The sequence below is a fragment of the Borostomias antarcticus genome (assembly GCF_949987555.1).
Source record: "Borostomias antarcticus genome assembly, chromosome: 26".
NCBI classification, from domain to species: Eukaryota; Metazoa; Chordata; class Actinopteri; order Stomiiformes; family Stomiidae; genus Borostomias; species Borostomias antarcticus.
Window position 1 is genome coordinate 887,324 of NC_140259.1, and position 22,706 is coordinate 910,029.

Sequence of the window (22,706 nt, forward strand, 5' to 3'; positions counted from 1 at the left end):
AAATGAACCGGTGACAGATGGGGCTGTTTCAAATGAGCCGGTGACAGACGAGGCCGTGTCAAATGAACCAGTGACAGATGGGGCTGTGTCAAATGAACCAGTGACAGACGGGGCTGTGACAAATGAACCGGTGACAGACGGGGCTGTGACAAATGAACCAGTGACAGACGGGGCTGTGTGAAATGAACCGGTGACAGACGAGGCTGTGTCAAATGAACCGGTGACAGACGGGGCCGTGTGAAATGAACTAATCTCAGACACCATGTCTTGTCCACAGCCCCCCGGATCATAGGAGTCAGAACCTGGATCGTCTTGTCCTGGACAGTCCCAATAGCTCGCATGCATCTTCGCATGCAGTCCAAATGGCTCGCATGCATGCATGCACCGGGCTGTCACTCTGTCCTGCCTGGCCCTTTTGGGATTCCAAAAAATAAAATGACTTTTGATGATTGCTAATATCCAAAGCGCGATCAGGGTCACATAGAGCACAATCAAAACTCCCGTGAAGAGGTGTGTCACCTCAAGTTCCAGGAACCGGGTCTGAAAGGGCGTCGCCTCAGGACCTTGGTTTACAGGTCTACTTGTAGTACTCCTACTTATGCTGCAGCACCCCCTAGCGAGCTGGAGTGAAAAAATGTTTGGGGGGCGGATTGACGTTGTACACTTTTTAATCAATGCATTAAAACATTTTACATAATGTGTCTGTTGTTACTGATCTAAAGGTAGTTTGTTTGAGGAAGATTTGTTTGTTTGAGGAAGATTTGGGGAAAATGTGCAATGAATAATTTAATAATTATTAATACCCAATAAACGCTGACGCTGTGCACGTAGCCTAGCCTACATCCGTTGGTGCGTTTCAAATGAACGATACGTTAGTGGAGATCAAACCGAAGCATCGCAATGGCCACTCAGAAGCGAATTTCAGAATTTTTTATCAGACCACCTAAGAAAAGCACAAGAACTGAAGAAGTCCAGCGTCCTGAGGATGAGGAATGCAGCACTGCCACTCTCACTTTGCGGCCTAGTAGGCCTACTACTACTAGCACCATTGCCGCCGAGATCGAAGCCGGGCCTGTTAACGTACCTACTCCAGCAGCAGCAGCGTACGCGGGAGGAGAGGCTAGCAGCAGTAGCCTAACAGGAATTAAGGAGCCCTTTCAGCCAACAGACTTCAATTTTCCAGGCAGGCGTTTTGGCTCAGAGATTTTTAGTCGTACCTTCAAAGCAGTGTGGTTTACAAAATGGAGGTGGCTACATTACGAGGCAGAGAGTGACCGTGTTTTGTGTTTTTTGTGCGTGAAAGCTGATAAACCATGATCGTCTGAGAGAACAAGCTACAACTTTTGTTAAAGGGGGATTTGCGAACTGGCGGAAAGCCATTGAAAAGTTCAAAGAGCACGAGAAATCCAAGTTGCACACAGACTCAGTCCAGAGACATGCTGCTTTGGGGAGCATTCCTATCAGTGCCCTCTTGTCTGATGCTGCTGCCAAACAGCAGCAAACAGCACGAAACGTCTTGGAACTACTGTTCAGAACCATTCGATTCCTAGGCAGCAAGGGAATAGCCTTCAGGGGTGACACACTACATGATGGAATACTTTATGAGCTAATGCTTGAACGCACCTATGATCTCCCGAAAGAACGTGAGTGGGTCACGAGACGAGAAAACTGGATATCCAACACCATTCAGAATGAGATAATCCAACAGTTTGCTTATGCCATCCAGAGGGATATTGTCGTCCGTGCAGCGGGATGCAGTTTTTATGGGCTTACAGCCGATGGCACCACCGACGCAAGTAGTACAGAGCAGTTCTCGTGTAATCTGCAGTTTGTTGACAGGAACAGCCTCCAATCTCATTGCGTATTTTTGGTATTTTATAGTGCACCAGACAGCACTGGAGAAACTCTTTTCATGTGCATTAAGGATGTGTTTTTAAGGTTGAACCTTCCTATTGAACGCCTTACAGGATATTGCTTTGATGGAGCAAGTAACATGTCTGGATGTTTTTCTGGAGTTCAGGCTCGTCTTAAAAAAGAATGCCCCCAGTCACTGTATGTACATTGTAGTAACCACTCGCTGGACCTGGTTCTACAAGAAGTCACACGCGAAGTGAGTCTTGTGGCCGAGACTTTGAACTTTGTACAGGGTGTTGCGGTTGTAATCAGAGAATCAGCAAAGCGGAAACAACTTTACGAATCGCTCTTCGGATGTTACGAGGTGACTGTCACCATCCTAGGCCTGTGCCCGACAAGGTGGTGCGTCCGCACGACAGCCATCAAGCGCGTTTGCTCCTCATACAGCACTCTTCTGGCCAGCCTGCAAACGCTGAAAGACGACAAGAGTGTCAGAGGGGATGCAAGGGCAAAGATAGGGGGACTATACAAACAGGCTCTAAAAGGGAGAACATTGTTCGGTCTTCTCTGCAGTGAAGCCCTGTTCGAGCCTTGCGAGGCAGTGGCCAAGAGCTTGCAGAGCCCCAAAGCAAGTGCCCTCGGCGCGCTCGAATGCGCAAATGTGCTCAAAGAGCGCGTAGTGTCACTGAGAGATGACGAAATCGTGGAGAAGATGGTCCGTAAAGTGGAAAGGTGTGCTCCAGAAATGGGCCTGAAGATGCCAGACACTGCCCCAAGGGTGAGCAAAACCCCTGTTCGCTATCGCCAAACCACGGTTCCAGAGGCCGTGGCGCACGACACAGCAACGGTGATTTGGAGACGTGACTTTTATGAGGCGGTTGATTTGGTGTCAGCGGAGCTGACGAGAAGGTTTGATCAGGATGCTATGAAAATAGCAGCAACCAGAGAGAGGGCAGTAATCCGAGCAGCAGAGGGGAAACCAGTGGACTTCGAGCCCCTTCACCTCCCCAAGGAGCTGGACACAGGCCGCCTAGATCTGCAGCTCAAAATGCTTGGCAATGTCACCAAAGGGTCTGATTGTAGCACAGTTCAAGATGTAGCAGTATGTATATCCAAGCTCCATCCACAGACAAGAGCTCTCTTTGTAGAAGCTGAAAAACTCATAGTAATGTCTGTGTCTACCCATGTCTGTGGCCTCATCTGAGCAGACTTTTTCTACCTTGCGTCGCCTGAAAACATGGCTGCGCAGTACCATGACACAAAAGAGACTTACTCACCTGATGCATGTCCACACGGAGATTCTGAACTCGCTGGACATACATACCCTCATGAGAGCTTTTATCAACACAACCCCCGAGCGCAAGGCCACGTTTGGTCTGATGTGATTGACCCGCCCTGCAGCAGCTCAAGGTAAGACATGGTTAATTATAATCTGCCGCCGTGCAGAAGCCTACTTTTATAGTCTTGTGCTGGAAAAAATGTAATATCTATTTGGATAGTCTTGTGTGCTGGGCGCAATGGCTTGGGTTTGTAATAAGACTTGTATTGCAGTGTTGGCAATGTTGTGCATTGTGCTTTCTTACTGACTTGATTGTTTTCTGTGGTGAATATAGCCTACGTTATGGGCCCTGTTTTTGCATTAACGTAGGCCTACGTTTGTAAAGCGCATTGTGTTGCCTTTGTGTATGAAATGCGCTACACAAATAAAGCTTGATTTGATTTGATTAACGTATAGCCCTAAGCGGTAGGCTACGCATGATAAACGTGACGCTTTCTGTCATCAGTCTGCGGGTTTGTGTATTGTTTGCAAGCTTTGGACCTGTTTGCAATATAGCGTATGGCAGACATTTCATGTTTGCTCAGGTTTGTGTCAGTTGCGACCTGATTTTGCATTATAGGTGGTAGGCTATGCTCATTGATAAACATGACGCGTTCTATCATAATCAGTCAGCGGGGCTGTGTAGGCCTATTGTTTGCAATCTTGAGTAGGTCGAAAATGTCAATGGGGAGGACCACCAGACCCTCATATTTACAGCACCCCCTCCCACAAAATAGTTCCCACGGCTCTGGGAAGAACTCAGCTCCACTCGGACTCTGACTATGATGGTTCAATTCTACACCTCCATCATCGAGTCCATCCTCACGTCTCCATCACCACCTGGTTCCCCACCGCTACAGTCAAGGACCAGAGTTATTAACGGCGGGTGATCGGGGGGGTGGGAGAAGGCTGCGCCCTGCCCTCCCTCCAGGCCCCGCCCCCCCTCCAGGCCCCGCCCTCCCTCCACGTCCCACCCCCCTCCAGGCCCCGCCCTCCCTCCAGGCCCCGCCCCCTCTAGGCCCCGCCCTCCCCCAGGCCCCGCCCTCCCTCAAGGCCCCGCCCTCCCTCCAGGCTCTGCATGATTTCAGGGTGCTATAGCGGGCCAGAAGATCATGGCCGACCCCTCCCACCGGGCTATGGCCTCTTCACACCGCCCCCCTCTAGCAGGAGGCTGCGGTCCTCACAGACATAGGCCCAATCTCAAACCACCCCCTAAGCCCTCGCCCTATCCACTCCCCCTCCGTTTGCGCGTTCACGCCGAGCTTCGCCATGTTAAGGGCCGTCCCAAACCAATTAACGCGGAGTGCGCTGGGAGTGCGAGTGGGCTGTCAACTCCTTAAATAGCAAGCCTGCATCGGTGCAAGCTCCCGATAGCCAAAGCAGGAAGTGCACGTGCCAAAGAGATGCTGCAGGCAACCACATATAAATAACGTTCCGTCTTCCTACACTGTCAATTATTTTAGATTATTTTACAGCACTCAAACATTTGTTTTTCTCACACTGATTTCACTGCCTCAAACAAAATCGCAGAATGTGGTGTCAAAAGATACAACCAAAAATAGGAGAGCATCACTTTATCCCTATATCACTTGACTTGTAGCAAACTCTTACAAGCCTGTATTCATAGCCGACATAAAATAAATCTAGGCCTAGGTCTACGTCAAATGTAGCCTACATCATATATTCCATTCCATTAGGCCGCGATATGCAAATGGCTCTTCACAAAAGAAGGAATGCTGCCAAAGAGACATGGGAGTAAGTTATTAATTGATTGATGTATTGTAGTGTTATAGTATGTATATGTATATGTGATCTGTATATATAATATGTAGTGTTATAGTATTCATTTACTTAGAGTTCATTTGCAAAAACATATTTGCGTTTGGGTTTTTGACCATTTCTCATCATACATTGATTTAATTATAGTCAATCAATCAATCAAAGCTTTATTTGTATAGCGCATTTCATACCCAGAGGCAACACAATGCGCTTTACAGAGAACAAGGGAGGTGGGCATACGACCCACTCTCTACATATTCCAGAGGGAAGCAAAAAAACAGTAATCACCCGGGGGCCGGATAAGTGAGCTGTAAAAATTCTTCCCTGACCCCTCTCAACAAGGCGATCGAGCAAGCTCCAGGAGTATGTTTGTCTACCGGCTAAGAACATTTATGAAGCAATACATTGCATTGAATTACATTTCAGAGTGAGAGAGGCTAAAAGCATCATAGGAGAAAGAATATTCTACGGACATGCTACATCATCCACAGTAAACACAGGGGTATCTATCGGACTTCGTGAGGTCTGCTGGTGACAGTGGGGCATCCACTGGACCTGGTTAGAAGATAGGAGGGAGAGAGAGAGGCACCAGGGAGAGGGAAGGCAGAGGGAAGGCAGAGCAGGGTTAGTAGCACATAGAGCCATTCAGACCACACAGATATTGAAACAGGCAACCTGGGGCAGGCTCCTGGAATATATTTGTCTAATGGCTAAGAACATTTTAAGAACAATAAATAATATTAAATTAAGTTTAAATTAAGTTTTCGGAGCAAGAAAGGCTAAGAGCATCAGGTCCAGGCCTAAGCCGGATGTGGACTGATGTGTGTCTTGTGTGTACGTGTGTGTGTGTGTGTGTGTGTGTGTGTGTGTGTGTGTACTAAATACTACGATATCCACAGCCCCACAGCTGACACTGGACCTGGTTAGAGGATAGGAGGGAGAGAGAGAGACACTAGGGGAGACAGAAAAAACGGTTAGTAGCACACTGTGTCATTGAAGCAACACAACAGTCAGAACAAGCCTGTTTCAGGATAACCAGCTTCTGTACACTACTTGATATACATACATTGCATAGCAGGACAAGTATCAATGTATACAGAGGATTCACAGGTAGGTTTGAGGCTGCCTTTCTGTATCTCAAGGTCCTAGCTAGTGATTGTAGGCTAGGTCGAAAAGGTACGTCTTGAGGTCTCGCTTGAAGACCTCCGTTGTTTCAGCCCTTCTTAGGCACTCCGGTAGGGTGTTCCAGAGGTTGGGGGCATAGAAACTAAACGCTGCCTCTCCATGTTTCTTGGTCCTGGCTTTTGGAACTGTTAAAAGTTCAGTGCCTGAGGATCTAAGTGGTCTGTTTGGCATGTACTTAACAAGCATGTCTTGACATATATTCTGGTGAGTGACTGTGGAGAGATTTATAGACTAGTAATAGTATTTTAAAGTCTATTCTAGAGTTGACAGGTAACCAGTGTAGTGATTTTAAGGCTGGTGTGATGTGTGCCCTTCGTCTAGTCTTAGTGAGGACTCTTGCTGCAGCATTCTGTATCATTTGTAGCTTAGAGATTGCTTTCTTTGGTAGGCCTGATAGTAGAGCATTGCAGTAGTCCAGCCTGCTTGTGATGAAAGCATGCATTAATCTTTCGGTGTCAGCCTGAGAGAGAAAGGGTTGCACCTTGGCAATGTTCCTTAGGTGGTAAAAGGATGTCTTTGTAATATTCTTGATGTGGTTTTCTTGATAGTGATTCTTGATAGTGATTTATATTTGTTTCCCATGAATCACCTAAACATGCCATGGTGACGGCCCTGTCCCGGTCGGTTCTGGTGGAGTGGGGAGTCCGTCCCACATTTGGCTCTCCATTTATATCCCCTCCTCATCGATTGAGAGTGCCCTCCACAGCTGTGAGTGACACTTCATTTGGAGGGACACTCGGTGGCGGAGTGGGAGTGGGTAGGGGGTGGTTTGGGATTGGGCCTAAAACTGTCCGACACAGGAACAGCCTTTTCCCCTCGGCCATCAGCCTCATCAACATGGCTCCCCTCTGACTCTCTCCTCTGACTCTCTCCCCTCTGACTCTCTCCTCTGACTCTCTCCCCTCTGACTATCTCCCCTCTGACTCTCTCCCCTCTGACTCTCTCCCCTCTGACTCTCCCCTCTGACTCTCTCCCCTCTGACTCTCTCCCCTCTGACTCTCTTTACTCTGACTCTCTCCCCTCTGACTCTCTCCTCTGACTCTCTCCCCTCTGACTCTCTCCCCTCTGACTCTCTCCCCTCTGACTCTCCCCTCACTCTCTCCCCTCTGACTCTCCCCTCACTCTATCCCCTCTGACTCTCTCCCCTCTGACTCTCTCCCCTCTGACTCTCTCCCCTCTGACTCTATCCCCTCTGACTCTCTCCCCTCTGACTATCTCCCCTGACTCTCTCCCCTCTGACTCTCTCCCCTCTGACTCTCTCCCCTCTGACTCTATCCCCTCTGACTCTCTCCCCTCTGACTCTCCCCTCTGACTCTCTCCCCTCTGACTATCTCCCCTGACTCTCTCCCCTCTGACTCTCTCCCCTCTGACTCTCTCCCCTCTGACTCTCTCCCCTCTGACTCTCTCCCCCGCCCCCTGCATCTTTGCAGTATACTGACTACTGCACTCACTCTTTTGTAGTCCAATTGCACTGTGTTTGTATCTTGCACTGTCCTGTCCTGTCCTTGCATTTGTCCATTATTGTATTGTTGTAAAGCACCACAGTGTTGCAAAAAGAAATCCTATTTAGGCTATGTATAGTACAAATGGCAACAAATGAATTCTGATTCTGACCTGGTCCTAGATCTGTGATTGGAGGCTGCAGGCAAAGCCGCAAAAAGTAAGTAAGTAAGTAAGCAAATATTCATTGGCTCTACTCAAAAGTGAATCATCCAGTTCTTCTTCTTTCGTGTGTCATCATCAGATGTCCAGCTCAGTAGCGTATAGCCACGCCCTCGTCTCAGGTCCCACATCGAAGAGGCCAGCCTCCGAGGGTGGTTTATACAGGGGACAGGCGGTGATTATGTGCTCAGCTGTCTGCTCCGGCTCCCCACACTCACACGTTGCTCCGTCTGCCAGGCCCCACTTCCTCATTGTTGCTCTGTAGCGTCCGACCCCAGTTCGCAGGCGGTTCAGCAGGGTCCATTTCCGGCGCGGCAGTTCCTCTCCTTGAATACCGCCTCCCGGGTCCTGGATGTAACGGTGGATGCGTGTAGGCCCGGCCGACTCCCACTCCTGCTTCCAGGCTGCCGCCAGCCATGCCTCTGTGGACTGGTCCTCAGGGATGGACCTGAGCAGATCTTGTGCCGCCTTGTTGTACGGGTGGCGGGACTTGAGTCTATGGGGGGGCAGTGGCATTGTGGTGGTGTTGTGCAAGATATGCCAGTCGTGTCTTTGGGCTTTCCTTGCTAGGGCGAGGGTAGCAGCCTCTCGTCGGAGGCCGGCCGGGGCAATTCCTGCTAGTACTGGCAGGTGGCACACAGGAGTGGGCTTCAGGCAGCCAGTTATGGTCCGCAGAGCGTTATTTATCGCAATGTCGACCTTCCTGGCATGAGGGCTTCTGCACCAGGCTGGGGCACAGTATTCAGCTGCAGAGAAGACCAGGGCTTGGGTGGAGATTCTAAGCACCTTGGCGGTTGCACCCCAGCTAGTTCCAGCGAGACGTCGGATTAGTGAGACCCTTGATGACACTTTGGCCGTCACCTCTTCAAGGTGTTGTTTGAAGGAGAGTGTCCTATCCAGGCGTACACCGAGGTACCGCGGGGCTTGCTGGCACTCCAGGCGCTTGTTGTTTACAAAAACTTCCAGTTCCCTTCTTGCCTCGCTGTTGTTGAGGTGGTAAGCTGCTGACACTGTCTTGCCAATGCTGAGCTGGAGGCGCCACATGCGCAGATAGGCTGCTAGGGTGTCCATGTCGTGGTTTAGGCCGACTTCCATCGCCTCCCATGTTGATGGGATCAACTTAATCAACTTAATCATCCAGTTAATAACATGCTAGAGATTATCATGACTACTGTATGTTACTATATTTATAAATTCAGAATTATTGCTTATGCTTTCATAAGGATGAAAGGTGGAACATGAGGTCTCTTTGTCCCTGTATGAAAAAAAAATTGTATTAGAAAAAATATTGTAGGTAAAGGTGAGGTACTGTATGTTTGTTGTGACAAAAAATAGAGAAAAAAAAATCTGACAAATAAAGCCACAGTGTGGTGTTAGTTCCGAAAGGGAATGTTTTTGGTGACAAAAACAAATTCATCTCACATTATCCAACTGTGTGCACCCCACAGATAGAACACACACCATAATATTCTAATATTATGAGAAAAGGAACTAGAATGTCATGAAGATTCTAGAGATGATGTCACAGCTTTCTCCTATGACATAATAATTGTTGCCATAACAATGACAACAAACCATAGGTTTTTGGAACATTCTGAAGATTCATAAAACAAACCTCACCAAAGTGCAGACACTATTGAATTTCCTCTGAACTTTTCTGACTTCCCCGATGGCTTTTGGCCGTTTAAAGATTCTCATTGCAGCTGTTCTCTTAGTGGCGCTGATCAAGACTGAGCCTCCAGATATTGAGGCCTTCAGAGACGCCTTGATGCCTCCTATGGTCCCTAAACAATGGGCTGCTACTCCACCGGTTAGAGCGGACCGGGTCTTCATCACCCTCCACTTTGACTTCCTGGACTTCTCCACCTTCATCGGCCTGACAGAGACAGACACGAAGACACGCAACACCCACCAGAGGACAGGAGAAGCCCTGGTCACTGAAACATCCCTGGCCCAGGAGACTGAGCTCAGAAGCTCTGAGGAACAAGCAGTGATGGAGACCCTGCCCGTCTCCTCCAGCAGGACCAGGGCTCTGGGCGCTGGGACACAGATGGACACCAGCATGTTCTGGGACCTCTCAGCTAAGGCCTTGGATGGAATATCCTCTGTTGTGGGAGGATCGGCCCTAGCAGCAATCTGCTGTCTTCTTGGAGGAATCGGCCTGCTCTTTGGGATTACCATCAGGGCAGTCCTCCAGGTAGACTGGGCACCATGGAAGGGCTTTGAGGACCCAGGGGGGGCAGACAAGGCAATGGGAGGAGATGGATGATTAAACATTGCAGTAATTTAATTCCTTAATAATAGTTGTGTCCTCTCCTCAGGTTAAAAGCAGAGTGGACCAGGGACTGGGACAGGACAGAATGCCAGACCAGAAGAGCAATACTTGTGTTGCTGAAAGCCCACTGGTGCCACGCCTTCAGCGCTGCCCGAACAAGAGAGCCAGACAGTCAAAGAGGAGGGGCCAAGGGGCCTGCTGATGACCATGTGACCACCAGCCCTTCAGCTGCAGGGAAGACCAGCATGACTGTCTCTCTCACTAAGAGAGACTGCAAATTATAAATAAACAGCATATTTTATTGGCAAAAAAGATTTGCAGTCTGTACTTCAATCAGGAATCATTTGAGGCCCCATCAGCCAACACATAAACAAGTGATATTGCCTATATCAAAAGATGAGGAAATTAAAATGAAATGCACAAGCCAAAAAGATTAATTCAGACTACTCCTTCTTTCCTTCACAGTTACCTCTATAATCTAATCTATACCTCTAATATCTGCACCGGGATTCTATAGCAGTGCCACAATCACCATGTGCTGTGTGCATCACTAAGGGGATGAAAAGAGCATTAAACCAAATGAATGGGATAATCCTAATCCTTATACCCGCTTCTCTGGCGTTTTCCCGCCATGAACTAAACCCATAAAGCCCTGATATGGGTAGCCTAATACGATACACAAGATAAAGAACTGATATGCTGTTATTGAATGATGACAAGTGAGCTTAATCTGTTCTAAAGCATACATGTTTGTATATGGTGATGATGATACACTTCTACACCTCCATCATGGAGTCCCTCCTCACCTCCTCCATCACCACCTGGTACTTCACCACCACAGACCAGGCTCAGCTGAGTATCATCCGCTCTGCTCAGAGGGTGATTGGCTGCAACCAGCCTCATAAACAAGGCCATGCTAGACTACGGATAGTCAATTGCCAAATTGGAAACCTTATAATATCTAGCTGCATACCTAGGCTTTCCCCATGGAAATTATGACCGTTGATAAGATATTGATAGGATAAGATATTTTAAGGATAAGATATTTTAAGGATAAGATATTGTAAGGATAAGCAATAACTACAATTCCAATGTACGTGTACCTGTAGGGCTACTTGTTACATATGGTGAAATAAACGTTCTGTTCTATTCGGCCCGTGTCCCCCTCTGACTTCCCCCTCTGACTCTCTCCCTTCTGACTCCCCCCATCTGACTCTCTCCCCTCTGACTTCCCCCTCTGACTCTCTCCCTTCTGACTCCCCCCATCTGACTCCCCCCCTCTTACTCTCCCCTCTGACTCTCTCCTCTGACTCCCCCCTCTGACTCTCTCCCTTCTGACTTCCCCCTCTGACTCTCTCCCTTCTGACTCCCCCCATCTGACTCCCCCCCTCTTACTCTCCCCTCTGACTCTCTCCTCTGACTCTCTCCGGTTGCCTCCTCTTGCCTTTGCGCTTCATTCTCACTTTATGCATGCATCGCAAACATTCCCAAATCGAGTGGCGAGATCTCCGGTCTGCAGTGCGGAATGTCCGAGCTTTTCAGAGCATTAATTCGACATCCTTGGGTTGTTGTGCTGGCGTGTCATCCGAGGGACAGCTGTATTCCAGGGCAGCAGTTTTTCCAATGGTGACGTTGAGCAGGGCAAGTTCTGATCCTCTGTGACGTAGCCTAATGGTTCGGCCACCCCTCTGCTTCTACTTCACTGCAAAAACATTCTATTTGCCTCCGATTAAAGCAAGTCTCGTCTGCATGACAAATATAGTGACGATGACTGAATTTGCATCTTGCCTATGCAGGCTCCCGAACAATCCGAGATATGAAACTTTATTTACAATATCAGTTATGGACAATGGCATACACATCAGTATGGCAAATCAGCAGATTACATCATTATATTCCAAAAGCCGCCAATGGTCACAAAGTCAACAAAAGCAGTCTAGTCCTGCAGTATTACCCCAAATAGTCCTAAACTGGATCCCGATTCACGTCCACTACCGTGTCACTCCCATCCCAGCCGTAGACCTGTAATGTGTTCTGTGATGCCAAGTCTACGCTACCCTACTTTGCCAAGCAAGACAGACCATAACAACAAAGATGGCGAGAGCCGAGGCACACTGCTATTGATGCCGGCCAGGGGCGGGGGGCAGCTTGGCATGGGCTACAAGCGGGCTACACATGGATTATCCTTGACCTGGCGCTGAGGTCCACAGTCCGCTGCACTCTGGCCATCTGTAGGAGCCAGGGGATGGGCATGTGGTCCAGACGGTTCATGTCAAAATGGGCAAAATGCACCTCAGAGCCTGCGGAGCGAGAGACAGCCAGTCACAGCACAGCCAACCACGCCGACTCACACTCGGCTTCGCTCACACAGAACGTGAGCTTGTGGAACCAGGAGGGTCGTACGGGTCAGAGAGGAACAGCACCAGCACAAGGAGCAGAGGAGAGGTCAGCAGGCTGACCAATGACCTTGCACAGCACAAGCTGGGCCATTTTTGGAGAATTGCTCGTTGCACACTTATCGTACACAACTTTGCAATGGCATAATCACTTGTAGTAAGGCATTACCTGGGTCTGCTATGAGGGCCCCCCCTTGTTGAAGGGGGTCTCCTTGGAAGTCGAACGCTTGACTGGTCATGGCCCTCCACATGCTCTTCATATGGCCCACCAACATGCCTGACTTCACATGAGGGCTCGGGTTGGCTAAACACACACACACACACACACACACACACACACACACACACACACACACACACACACACACACACACACACACAATGTATAAATGTGTAACCATAATTACATTGTTACAGTATAGTGGTACACAGCACACATTTGTGTGTGTAGTAGTCACAATCAAGTGCTGACTTTTTCACCTGATTCCACAAATACATCCCCTCGTCGCATGCCAAGCTTTTTGTGAATGCATCTCTCTGGGTCCACATAGATTTCATGAGGGTATCCCGTCAGTGAGCAGAACTGCTGCAAGACATCAGGCAAGGCACCATTAAAGGGATATGACACCCAAAATAACAAACAGGAAAATAAATAACTGAGCTGTTGCAAATATGAGATACCTCTATATGGCGATGGGCAGATTGTCCAATCACAATCAGTCTGATGCCAGCTTCCTGGATAAACACATCAGAGGTAGGATCACTTCATAATGGGAGCAAGATTAACAGCCTTTTATTAATAATTATCTTTCCCCAACCTCTATGTCCAGGTGCCATATGGTCCCCAACATGCATGTGCTCACCTCCAAAACCTCCCGAGGTATTCTGCTCAAGTCATCCACATATTCCTTACAAGTATAGCACAAGAAATTCTGTTGAAAGAGAGTAATTGATTTTACTCCTTAAATTCTCTAAAAGCCTTGCTATTAACCTGATGCACCAGATCTGTGTAGAGAAAAATAATATAAGCTTTCAAGATCAGGATGGTCTAAGGCTAATTAGGGGCCTCAGTTCTTTCCCCCTACTATTCTCACTGCACATGAACAGCTGCACCTCCAGCCATCAGTCCATGAAGCTCTTGAAGTTAGCAGACGACACCCCTCATAGGACTCATCTCTATGGGGACGAGTCTGCCTGCAGGTGGGAGAATGAGCAGCTGCTGTCCTGGTGCAGCTGGAACAACCTGGAGCTTAAAGGACAATGCTCGTTTTTGACAACCTGGACCTTATTTACGACATATTATAAGACGTTTGACTCACCGAGATCACTTTGGTGTAGTTCGGAGGCATGTAGAAGAAATGTAAAATCCAGCGCGAGCCAGTATATCCATGTAATGGCAGTGGTGGGGGCACCGGGAATGCAGCTTCTAAAAATCTATTTTCTGCCCCGAAACGGTTGTTTTCATCAATCTGTCTTTATGAATCGCTAGTTGTGCTTACATAGAGCGTAGGCCTGTTGTGGTTTTTCACATGCCTCTGTAATATGATCTTTAGAAACATCTTTAGACACGAAATAGCTTCCTCACTTGCTCCAGCACGCATGCGCACAGCGCGCAATCGTTGCTCTAGCACGCTGTGCGCATGCGTGCTGGAGCAAGTGAGGAAGCTATTTCGTTTCGACTCTGACTATGATGGTTCAATTCTACACCTCCATCATCGAGTCCATCCTCACGTCTCCATCACCACCTGGTTCCCCACCGCTACAGTCAAGGACCAGAGTTATTAACGGCGGGTGATCAGGGGGGTGGGAGAAGGCTGCGCCCTGCCCTCCCTCCAGGCCCCGCCCCTCCTCCCTCCAGGTCCCGCCCCCCTCCAGGCCCCGCCCTCCCTCCACGTCCCACCCCCCTCCAGGCCCCGCCCTCCCCCAGGCCCCGCCCTCCCTCAAGGCCCCGCCCTCCCTCCAGGCTCTGCATGATTTCAGGGTGCTGAAGCGGGCCAGAAAGATCATTGCCGACCCCTCCCACCGGGCTATGGACTCTTCACACCGCCCCCCTCTGGCAGGAGGCTGCGGTCCTCACAGACATAGGCCCAATCTCAAACCACCCCCTAAGCCCTCGCCCTATCCACTCCCCCTCCGTTTGCGCGTTCACGCCGAGCTTCGCCATGTTAAGGGCCGTCCCAAACCAATTAGCGCGGAGTGCGCTGGGAGTGCGAGTGGGCTGTCAACTCCTTAAATAGCAAGCCTGCATCGGTGCAAGCTCCCGATAGCCAAAGCAGGAAGTGCACGTGCCAAAGAGATGCTGCAGGCAACCACATATAAATAACGTTCCGTCTTCCTACACTGTCAATTATTTTAGATTATTTTACAGCACTCAAACATTTTTTTTTCTCACACTGATTTCACTGCCTCAAACAAAATCGCAGAATGTGGTGTCAAAAGATACAACCAAAAATAGGAGAACATCACTTTATCCCTATATCACTTGACTTGTAGCAAACTCTTACAAGCCTGTATTCATAGCCGACATAAAATAAATCTAGGCCTAGGTCTACGTCAAATGTAGCCTACATCATATATTCCATTCCATTAGGCCGCGATATGCAAATGGATCTTCACAAAAGAAGGAATGCTGCCAAAGAGGCATGGGAGTAAGTTATTAATTGATTGATGTATTGTAGTGTTATAGTATGTATATGTATATGTGATCTGTATATATAATATGTAGTGTTATAGTATTCATTTACTTAGAGTTCATTTGCAAAAACATATTTGCGTTTGGGTTTTTGACCATTTCTCATCATACATTGATTTAATTATAGTCAATCAATCAATCAAAGCTTTATTTGTATAGCGCATTTCATACCCAGAGGCAACACAATGCGCTTTACAGAGAACAAGGGAGGTGGGCATACGACCCACTCTCTACATATTCCAGAGGGAAGCAAAACAGTAATCACCCGGGGGCCGGATAAGTGAGCTGTAAAAATTCTTCCCTGACCCCTCTCAACAAGGCGATCGAGCAAGCTCCAGGAGTATGTTTGTCTACCGGCTAAGAACATTTATGAAGCAATACATTGCATTGAATTACATTTCAGAGTGAGAGAGGCTAAAAGCATCATAGGAGAAAGAATATTCTACGGACATGCTACATCATCCACAGTAAACACAGGGGTATCTATCGGACTTCGTGAGGTCTGCTGGTGACAGTGGGGCATCCACTGGACCTGGTTAGAAGATAGGAGGGAGAGAGAGAGGCACCAGGGAGAGGGAAGGCAGAGGGAAGGCAGAGCAGGGTTAGTAGCACATAGAGCCATTCAGACCACACAGATATTGAAACAGGCAACCTGGGGCAGGCTCCTGGAATATATTTGTCTAATGGCTAAGAACATTTAAAGAACAATAAATAATATTAAATTAAGTTTAAATTAAGTTTTCGGAGCAAGAAAGGCTAAGAGCATCAGGTCCAGGCCTAAGCCGGATGTGGACTGATGTGTGTCTTGTGTGTGTGTGTGTGTGTGTGTACTAAATACTACGATATCCACAGCTCCGCAGCTGACACTGGACCTGGTTAGAGGACAGGAGGGAGAGAGAGAGACACTAGGGGAGACAGAAAAAACGGTTAGTAGCACACTGTGTCATTGAAGCAACACAACAGTCAGAACAAGCCTGTTTCAGGATAACCAGCTTCTGTACACTACTTGATATACATACATTGCATAGCAGGACAAGTATCAATGTATTGTGATAGTAAAATAACTGATCTAGTCAAAAGGATTTCCCAAGATTCGTTCAAAAGGTTAAGTCTGGTTTATTGTGAAAAGCATACGAGCGCAAGGACTTCCTGAAAACGCAACAAGGGTGGTTTAGTCAGCGAAGTGAGCCTTCAGCCTCTTGGGCTCACTTTTATTCAAGCAAAACACAGGTATGGTGCTTCCAGGATGTGATTGGCTAATCTATTGTACGTCATATGAAATGGCAGGCGTGGCCAAGAGTACAGACATGTGACATGAGAAAAAGGGCGGCAATTGGGAACAAAGGATGGTTATTCTATTGTAGACAGATGGCCTCTCTGGAAGCCATTTTGAATGTTAGCACAGCTATGTGAATATTTGGGGGAGGTGATGAATTACAAAAGGAGTGAGAGGACAAAGGTTTAAGGTGTTTGGATGTAAATTCCTGAACAGTATACAGAGGATTCACAGGTAGGTTTGAGGCTGCCTTTCTGTATCTCAAGGTCCTAGCTAGTGATTGTAGGCTAGGTCGAAAAGGTACGTCTTGAGGTCTCGCTTGAAGACCTCCGTTGTTTCGGCCCTTCTTAGGCACTCCGGTAGGGTGTTCCAGAGGTTGGGGGCATAGAAACTAAAAGCTGCCTCTCCGTGTTTCTTGGTCCTGGCTTTTGGAACTGTTAAAAGTTCAGTGCCTGAGGATCTAAGTGGTCTGTTGGGCATGTACTTAACAAGCATGTCTGACATATATTCTGGTGAGTGACTGTGGAGAGATTTATAGACTAGTAATAGTATTTTAAAGTCTATTCTAGAGTTGACTGGTAACCAGTGTAGTGATTTTAACACTGGTGTGATGTGTGCCCTTCGTCTAGTCTTAGTGAGGACTCTTGCTGCAGCATTCTGTATTATTTGAAGCTTAGAGATTGCTTTCTTTGGTAGGCCTGATAGTAGAGCATTGCAGTAGTCCAGCCTGCTTGTGATGAAAGCATGCATTAATCTTTCGGTGTCAGCCTGAGAGAGAAAGGGTTGCACCTTGGCAATGTTCCTTAGGTGGTAAAAGGATGTCTTTGTAATATTCTTGATGTGGTTTTCTTGATAGTGATTCTTGATAGTGATTTATATTTGTTTCCCATGAATCACCTAAACATGCCATGGTGACGGCCCTGTCCCGGTCGGTTCTGGTGGAGTGGGGAGTCCGTCCCACATTTGGCTCTCCATTTATATCCCCTCCTCATCGATTGAGAGTGCCCTCCACAGCTGTGAGTGACACTTCATTTGGAGGGACACTCGGTGGCGGAGTGGGAGTGGGTAGGGGGTGGTTTGGGATTGGGCCTAAAACTGTCCGACACAGGAACAGCCTTTTCCCCTCGGCCATCAGCCTCATCAACATGGCTCCCCTCTGACTCTCTCCTCTGACTCTCTCCCCTCTGACTCTCTCCTCTGACTCTCTCCCCTCTGACTATCTCCCCTCTGACTCTCCCCTCTGACTCTCTCCCCTCTGACTCTCTCCCCTCTGACTCTCTTTACTCTGACTCTCTCCCCTCTGACTCTCTCCTCTGACTCTCTCCCCTCTGACTATCTCCCCTCTGACTCTCCCCTCACTCTATCCCCTCTGACTCTCTCCCCTCTGACTATCTCCCCTGACTCTCTCCCCTCTGACTCTCTCCCCTCTGACTCTCTCCCCTCTGACTCTATCCCCTCTGACTCTCTCCCCTCTGACTCTCTCCCCTCTGACTCTCCCCTCTGACTATCTCCCCTGACTCTCTCCCCTCTGACTCTCTCCCCTCTGACTCTCTCCCCTCTGACTCTCTCCCCTCTGACTCTCCCCTCTGACTCTCTCCCCCGCCCCCTGCATCTTTGCAGTATACTGACTACTGCACTCACTCTTTTGTAGTCCAATTGCACTGTGTTTGTATCTTGCACTGTCCTGTCCTGTCCTTGCATTTGTCCATTATTGTATTGTTGTAAAGCACCACAGTGTTGCAAAAAGAAATCCTATTTAGGCTATGTATAGTACAAATGGCAACAAATGAATTCTGATTCTGACCTGGTCCTAGATCTGTGATTGGAGGCTGCAGGCAAAGCTGCAAAAAGTAAGTAAGTAAGTAAGCAAATATTAATTGGCTCTACTCAAAAGTGAATCATCCAGTTCATAACCTGCTAGAGATTATCATGACTACTGTATGTTACTATATTTATAAATTCAGAATTATTGCTTATGCTTTCATAAGGATGAAAGGTGGAACATGAGATCACTTTGTCCCTGTATGAAAATAAATTGTATTAGAAAAAATATTGTGGGTAAAGGTGAGGTACTGTATGTTTGTTGTGACAAAAAATAGAGAAAAAAAAATCTGACAAATAAAGCCACAGTGTGGTGTTAGTTCCGAAAGGGAATGTTTTTGGTGACAAAAATAAATTCATCTCACATTATCCAACTGTGTGCACCCCACAGATAGAACACACACCATAATATTCTAATATTATGAGAAAAGGAACTAGAATGTCATGAAGATTCTAGAGATGATGTCACAGCTTTCTCCTATGATATAATAATTGTTGCCATAACAATGACAACAAACCATAGGTCTTTGGAACATTCTGAAGATTCATAACACAAACCTCACCAAAGTGCAGACACTATTGAATTTCCTCTGAACTTTTCTGACTTCCCCGATGGCTTTTGGCCGTTTAAAGATTCTCATTGCAGCTGTTCTCTTAGTGGCCCTTCTCCTCTGCAGCTTACGTTGTGAATCTTAATCATAGTGGTACGTTGTGTTTTTCAGCTGGAGACATTGACCATAGTTTTATTCGCACCGGTTATATGATTCTGTGTTCTGCACTACATCGGGTTGTTTTGTTCTGCATTATACAGGGAGGTTACGTAGGCTGTTGGCCGCATGACTGTTTACGGAATCCTGTCCTAGGTTGGGTTTTCAGGCGTTTCTGTTACCTCGGAAAAGCCTGGTTCTGTGTCGTGGGGTTGCGCGACTCAACGTGGGTTTTTTACTCCAGTTGTGAGGGCACAACAACGGAGATGGCTGTGATAGTTCGAGAGGTTATTTGAAACCCCGGGTGATTGGCTAAGTTAGACGTGAAGGCCTTGTTTTGTTTCGTTTTGTTTGAGTCTTGTCTTGAGATTTCAGATCCTGTTTTCTGGGTTTTTGTTTAGTGTTGTACTTCTGTATATGCTAGCAACGGTTTGGTTTTGCATTTAAGTGTCTGTTGTTGTGCTGGCTTTGTTTTGTGTTAAGTTTTGGGGTTATTTTTGGTTTTTACGGCACTCTGTGCTCAGCCTTTATTCTTTTGGTTCTGCTCCAAGCTACCTATCTTCTCTGTTAGCGTGTTTTTTGTTGTTCTATTGTTGTGTTTTTTGTTGTTCTATTGTTTCAGGACTCTAGCGTCCACGTGCTAGGTAGTTCACCGCATGTTAACTAGTCCACCACATGGTTTGACTTCTGTTTTGCTGCTTGTGTGAAAAAAAAAAGTTAGAGAATTCCTGTTTTCCCTTGTGGTCCACCATTTTGGCTTCTGAAGTCTGCCATTTTGGGAAAAAATAATAATAACAGGAAAGAGGAAAAAGAAAAGAGAATCTCTCAGCACAGCAGTTATTGTTTTTTACTGTACTTTTGACATTGTTTGTATAGTCCTCATACTTTATTTTAAAATGGGAGCTACTTCTAGTGCACCAAAACGTGAACCTTTTCTTGGCGCTGCCAAGATAGTTGCATTGAGGTGTGATCCTACTGTGTGTGAGCAAATTGCATCATTGGCTAAACACAGTGATTTCCACCTGTGTCAGGTACACTGTCTGTTAAGTTGCTAGGAAAAGTTAAGGGACAGCTTGAGAAGTTTGAATTAACTAAGCTAGGAAAAAAGCCAGAGAATGCCATTAAGGCGAGACACTACAGGTGAATAGGGCAAAAGAGTTAACTACAGGATATCACCATGAAACTTTGTCAGTTGATTATCTACATTATTACAAATACTTTTTGTATTACAAGTTTTCTATAAATCTACATTTAAATATGCAAATGAGGGTGTATCTAGTTAATTATGCTTACATTTGCATATACTTACAAACCAAAAATCTAGTTATTGGAGAGAGCCAGACATAAAATGTTTATTTTATTTTGACAACATATTAGGGGCAAAGGTTATTACAGAACAGATTTTGGATAGATCCTTTTTTTCATTTTTTCATTAAAAAATACTATGTACAGGTAATAAAAATGCATTTTCGGGCTGTTTTTAAGAACAAAATGTACAAAAAATCAGGCAATTAGCAACATATGGAAAAATCCTTCTGTAATAATCTTCAAAATAGTGCTCTGAATGAACATGGAAAGATTTGTTTATGTAAGTGCTCTATTTTTCGTTCAGAGTATTGAAAACAACTCATTTTGAGAAAATGGCCGTTAAAGATTGTATTATGAATTCATACATTCCCTGACTAATCATCACTGTTTATAGCAACAATAACCCAGTCAATCACATCCCCCAGTGCCCTATAACATTGCTGAACACATCTAAACTCTATACATTGTTGATTGATACTATGCACAGGTATATAATCATAGCACTATGTGGTCACAGGACCTATACTGCGCAACCCTTTTGTGCAATACCCGTTTGTCACATGTTCTCAGGAAAACTGGTTTATTTGACCATATACAAACTTAATCTGCCATGCCTGCCCCATATGTAGGACCTTCCTTTAGTTGTTGATGGTGCCTTTTGACCTTTTTGGCTGTATCAGAGGCCTTTCGCTTATGCTTACTTGCTGTAGTGAATGCAGCAGCTTTTGATATTCTATCATCATCCTCCTCTCTAACTGCATTCACTGTGATGACTGTGCTCTCAAGCCACAGCCTCTTCATCACTGCTGCCATGGAAGAGGCTCCCTCATTGAAAGTGGCAATAGCCATACTGGCTGCAGCCTCAATCCTGCCTTTGCCTACAAAAACGGTTTTGGGGCATCTCAATGTTACAACAGCCTTATATGCTGCACTGTCACCATCTGAAAGCATTTCAGTGTAACGCAGATGGTGGCGATTCACTGATCTTGCCCACATTCGCTTTGCAGCCTCCTGTTCCATGGCTTTGCTTGAACCATTGAAGTTCCTTGCACAATCATCATGTGATTCCTTCAAGCTCTTATACTCCTGCTCAGTAATCTTACCGTCTCTCACAGACTCTTTCAACAAACATGCATGACAATATGAAGATAAAACTTCAGTCTATCACTAGCCCTGTGATGATGTCGATGCACACACCAATGCCGTAGTTTGAGGTGAAACCCCTTTTCTGCCATGTCCCATCAAATGACACACTGATGTTAATGACGGCGTCTGCGTCCTCCCTAAGCAGGTCTGCTACATCTGGATCTATGTCAGCGTAAGCCATTCTGACCTGCTCTTTGGTCCTGTCCATTGACTCCAGTCCTCGTTCTATCTCTGCCACAAAAAAAAAAAAAAAAGCCAAGATAGGCCTACTACATCATACTGGTACATGTTATAGCTTCTAGACTGTGTACACTAAGCAATATAAAAAAACAATAATGCTGTACGTTTATTTGTATTGCACCTTTCATAGCACCTTTCATATAAAAAAATAAAACCCACTACCCACACCTAATCTGAAATTCCCAATTTTAGTAATAAATAGGGTAATAGATATTCTTATTTCTTATTCACTGAATCGTTTTACTCATTGCCAGAATAGTTCTTATTCCTTGAATAGTTTTCATATCCCCCCATAAGAAACAACGCTTGAAAAAGTAGAGTATAACAGCATATGCCTGTAGTGTTGCTGTCAGACATGTATATTGATATCTTACTGTAAAGCACATAATGGTACCTTTGTGTAGGAAATGCACTATATAAATAGCCTACCATTTGATTTGATGTAATATACATATCAATCAATCAATCAAAGCTTTATTTATATAGCGCATTTCATACCCAGAGGCAACACAATGCGCTTTACAGAGAACAAGGGAGGTGGGCAGACATCCCACCCCTACATATTCCAGAGGGAAGCAAAAAAACAGTAATCACCCGAGGGCCAGATAAGTGAGCTGTAAAAATTCTTCCCTGACCCCTCTCAACGAGGCGATCGAGCAAGCTCCTGGAGTATGTTTGTCTACCGGCTAAGAACATTTATAGAGCAATAAATAACATTAAATTACATTTTCAGAGTAAGAGAGGCTAATAACATCATAGGAGAGACATGGCAAACATTGGTGTATGTCTGTGTGTGCATAAATGTGCCTGGGCCCAGATAGAGGCAGGGGTTTGGGTAGGGTGGGGGTAGGAAAAGGATACGGACCCGGGTTAGGGTGAGGGGAAGGGGATCTGAGCCCAGGACTGGTGTATGTCAGTGTGTGTGTGAGTGTGCCTGGGTCCAGGTAGAGGCAGGGGTCAGGGGTAGGGTTGGGGTAGGAAGAGGATACGGACCCGGGTTAGGGTGAGGGGTAGGGGGTACTGGGCCCAGGCCTAAAGCCGGAAGTG

The 22,706-nt window shown here is 46.6% G+C and overlaps 1 protein-coding gene across 1 annotated transcript; it reads right to left on the bottom strand.

Moving 5' to 3' along the window:
• Nucleotides 1-12,242: 12,242 nt before the first annotated feature.
• Nucleotides 12,243-21,600, bottom strand: LOC311326203 (peroxiredoxin-like 2C; the record flags this gene model as incomplete). Its single annotated transcript, XM_084459070.1, has 7 exons — nt 12,243-12,373; nt 12,639-12,773; nt 12,950-13,055; nt 13,151-13,204; nt 13,333-13,401; nt 21,039-21,151; nt 21,471-21,600. 7 exons carry the CDS (start codon nt 21,598-21,600, stop codon nt 12,243-12,245), a joined length of 738 nt encoding a protein of 245 aa, XP_084315196.1.
• Nucleotides 21,601-22,706: the final 1,106 nt, after the last annotated feature.